The sequence below is a fragment of the Microtus ochrogaster genome, unplaced genomic scaffold (assembly GCF_000317375.1).
Source record: "Microtus ochrogaster isolate Prairie Vole_2 unplaced genomic scaffold, MicOch1.0 UNK118, whole genome shotgun sequence".
NCBI lineage: Eukaryota > Metazoa > Chordata > Mammalia > Rodentia > Cricetidae > Microtus > Microtus ochrogaster.
In genome coordinates, this window is record NW_004949216.1 from 798,998 (window position 1) to 802,869 (window position 3,872).

The 3,872-nt window shown below is 42.3% G+C and overlaps 1 protein-coding gene across 1 annotated transcript in view; it reads right to left on the reverse strand.

Moving 5' to 3' along the window:
• LOC101980889 (hippocampus abundant transcript-like protein 1) overlaps positions 1–1,690 on the reverse strand; it is a 40,385-nt gene extending 38,695 nt beyond the window's left edge. Inside the window, exon 1 of the mRNA XM_005371654.1 lies at positions 1,246–1,690. Within this exon, the coding sequence (XP_005371711.1) occupies positions 1,246–1,359 (114 nt within the window). The 5' untranslated portion in view covers positions 1,360–1,690. The remainder of the gene's footprint in view (positions 1–1,245) is intronic.
• Positions 1,691–3,872: the final 2,182 nt, after the last annotated feature.

Sequence of the window (3,872 nt, forward strand, 5' to 3'; positions counted from 1 at the left end):
AAACCAGCTCTGGTCTAAGTCTAAAACATTAAAGATATGAATCACAAGATTGCAGACAATAAAATTATAAAACCTGTACTTTGAAGACTTGTAAGTCATTAGTAAATACTACAGAGTTGTGTTTTTCCTCAGTATTTTTGTATGTATAAATTTTGGCCTAAAATTTCATTTCACATACTGCTCCTAATTCTCCATCTTCCAAACTCTACCAAAGGAGAATTCATATAATCAAATATGCATTTGCAACCACTTAGTATTCTTTAACAAAAAATAAACATGCAAGCTTAAAAACTGAAAGAACTGACAATATTGACTGCATGTATCTTTCTTAAAAACCCCATTTTTCATTGAACAAACTTTACATGATAACAAGAGTTTGTACTCAACTCGCTGCAACACTTTTTTATGTTTTAGGTCCTAAGTAGATCTTTCCCCAAAAATCCCTTTTTATATTTAGGGCTGAATGAAAAAAAATGACATTTATTTGCTCAGTTTCCCAAAAAGAAAACAGGTTAAAAAAAAAAAGTTTAAAAAAAAAAAAGAATAAGAAACAAAGCTCAAAACATTTTTTTCAAAAAGAATAGTGCACTTCTACAAATGAAATGTTTTTAAATAATAATCACATTGAATAATTCATAGGCATGATAAGAGTAAATAAATGATTGGAATGGTGTATATAGCCATGATCGCAAAAAAAAAAAAAAAAAAAAGAAAACCAAGGTGGCACTAATTAAGGCCCGTACTGTGAATCCAGGCCAATGAAAATAAGCTTTCCTATGCTGTTGTCAAAGTCATCTCAAGAATCGCTAGAGATTAGGCTGAATTTACTCCTTGGGTTGCAGAGACCATCAGCTTCCTCTCAGCGGACCACACTCTGTTCTGCAGTCCAAAGGAGGAAGAAGGATCAGAAAGGTGCCTCCCACTTCTACCTCCAGCATCCCTGTAGGCTATTAGGAAGACTGGACCAAATAATGGTTTTAAAAACTCCCTATCCATGTGTCTAGGTTGCTTTGTACAAAATCTGCATACAGAAGACTGCCAAGTGACACAGAATGGAGAATTCTGAGATATCAAAATTACTTATATTTACTGTCCCATGTCTAGTGGTTCTTGAATCAATAACAAAATATCCCAGAGCTTCGTCTAGGGAGGAGTTACCTAGGAAAGGCAGCTTTTCAGTGAACCTGGCTCTCCTAGAAAAGGCCAAAGTTCCAGAGCCCCGGCCCGAGCCCAGTCAAAACTTACCCAGCTGCCACTCGCGGCCTGAGCGCTCCCGCGCTTCTCAGGCATGGCTGCCGTCTTGGGTGAGGCCGTCGCCTTCCACCCCGGTTCCTCCGGCGACTCCCCGTCCGTGCTCATGCCGCCGTCATGCCCGGACAGGTTCGGGTCGCTCCAAAACACCGGCAGCGCCGCAATTGCGGCGGCGGAGCCCGCGCCTTCATGGGCTCCGCAGTCCGCGGCGGCCTGCCACTCAGGCGGCGGCGCCAGTGACGACGCCGGCTGCTGAGGGGACGCCGAGGCTGGAGCCGTGCAGGAAGCGAACAGGACCCCGAACTATACGATCGTGGTCCGTGAACACAGGACACCGACACTGGCAGTGAACGCCAGAACGGTCTGGGGCGACAAAAGCACTAAGCAAAAGCGGCTCCCGCCTGCAACACCCACCCCTCTCAACTAGCTCAACCAAGCTCCGCCCCGGTATGCGTAGCGCACCAATACTGCGTCATCTCTTGGGGACTTGGGAGCCTACCGCTTTTTACGGAGACCGAGAGGACCCAAGGCTCCCTGGTTAGGCTAGACTGGCCTGGGAGCCCCAGGGATCGCCTGTTTCCTCCTACTTAGGGCTAGAATTCCAAGAGCATGTCGACACACTTTTATGTGGGTTTTAGGAATCCGACTTGGGTCCTCAGGCACCTTAGGAACTGAGTCGCCCCCCCCCTTCCCCTAGTAAATGATAACTGGCAATAGTTATAAAAATGGACAACCTGATACACAAGCCCTGGATCTGGAATCCTAAAATTGAATCATATATATATCACTTCCCCATTATATATATATATATCCCAGAAACCTCCAACCTTGCACTGATTAACAGAAAATTCCACAGGTATATTGTTCAGTGATAGAGCATTTGCTGGGTATTCGCTAAACTCTAGGTTTAACCTCCAGTAAAACACGCGCACGCACACACGCCAAAACAATCAAAAACCTAGGGATTTCCTCATATATAACCTAGGCTGGTCTTAAATATGTGATGAGGATCCTGCCTCAGTCTCCCCACGTGCTGAATGGTTTGAGCCACGACACAGGACATTGTTCTCGACTGTTAAATATAACTGGAGAAGATAAACAAGCCACGTACATTTCTGTAAATTATATTGTTATACGGGTACATGCTAGTTTTGTAAATGATATTGGTTTTCTTGTTTGTTTGTTTTTTGGATTTTCGAGACAGGGTTTCTCTCTAGCTTTGCAACTTGTCCTGGAACTAGCTCTTGTAGACTAGGCTGGCTTCGAACTCCCAGAGAACCACCTGTCGTGGCCTTGCAAGTACTGGTATTAAAAGCAGGCACCACCACTGCCTTGTTTGTAAATTATAGTTAATCTCACAGATGTAAGGAGAAAGACCACCAACACAAATTATGGCCAAATTAAACCAAGGTTTATTCAGGCACACATCAGAGCAAAATCAGCAGCTGTCTCTCTCTAAGGTGGAATTCATGATACCAGCCCCAAAGTCAATTTCTTAAGCCCCTTATACAAGGCAAAACCATAAAGTGGGGGAATTTTTCATACAAGCATGGTTACAGATGTGAGACCAGGCTTTAAGGAAAGTAGATTATAGAACAAAGGGCGTAGATAATTTCCAACAGCAGGTAGCTCTCCAGGGGGCTGGTTTACAGTATATTCTATGGTTTTGGGGGTAGGGTGGTGTCCAGCTCTGAGAAACAGAAACTTAACTTAGCTTCAGACTCAAAATGACTATCAGGAACAAAATGGAGATAGGCTGGTTTCTCAATATCCTTTTATTTAGCCAAAGTTTTCCTGCCTGTTTCACACATGTTTTGTTGATTATGATTTTGCCCACCATATCTACACAAAAACATCTAGCACCATTTGCTTAAAATGCTAGCCTGGACCTCTCATCTTTCAGATATTCTTTAATTAAATCCCAGTTTGTGAAAATCCCAATGAAAATGTGATGTTTTAAAATGTAACTTTGAGGAGAAAATAGTGGTTCTATTCCCAACACCCACATGGAAACACACAGCCATTTGTAACTCCAGTTTCAGGAGTCCAACACACTCTCTAGGCTCAATATGTACATCATACACACACACACACACACACACACACACACACACTCACACACACACACACTCACTCACAAAGGCAAAACACTTATACACATAAATGTATATATAACCATGTCTGATGCCTGTAGAGAATTGGGGTATAAGACACATCAAGCACTCTAACTTTAAGCCATAATCCCCAGCTTCATTTTATTTTTTTGTCTGTCTGTCTGTCTGTCTGTCTGTCTGTCTGTCTGTCTGGTTTGAATGTCATTATGTGAATATGTAGTGCATGTGGGTGACCATGAAGTCCATAAAAAAGAGGCAGACAGATGCTCTGGAGTTAGAGTCCCAGGAAGTTGAACCACTTAGCATGGAAGCTGAGAGCTGAACTCCAGTCTTGAGAAACAAACTCAAGTCCTCTGTAACAGTAGAATGGACTCATAATCATTGAGCTATCTCTGCAGACTATTTATTTATTTATTTATTTATTTATTTATTTATTTATTTATGGAGACAGTGTTTATTTACTAAGTAGTTCTAGCTATTCTGGAAATCCCTATGTAGATCAGGCTG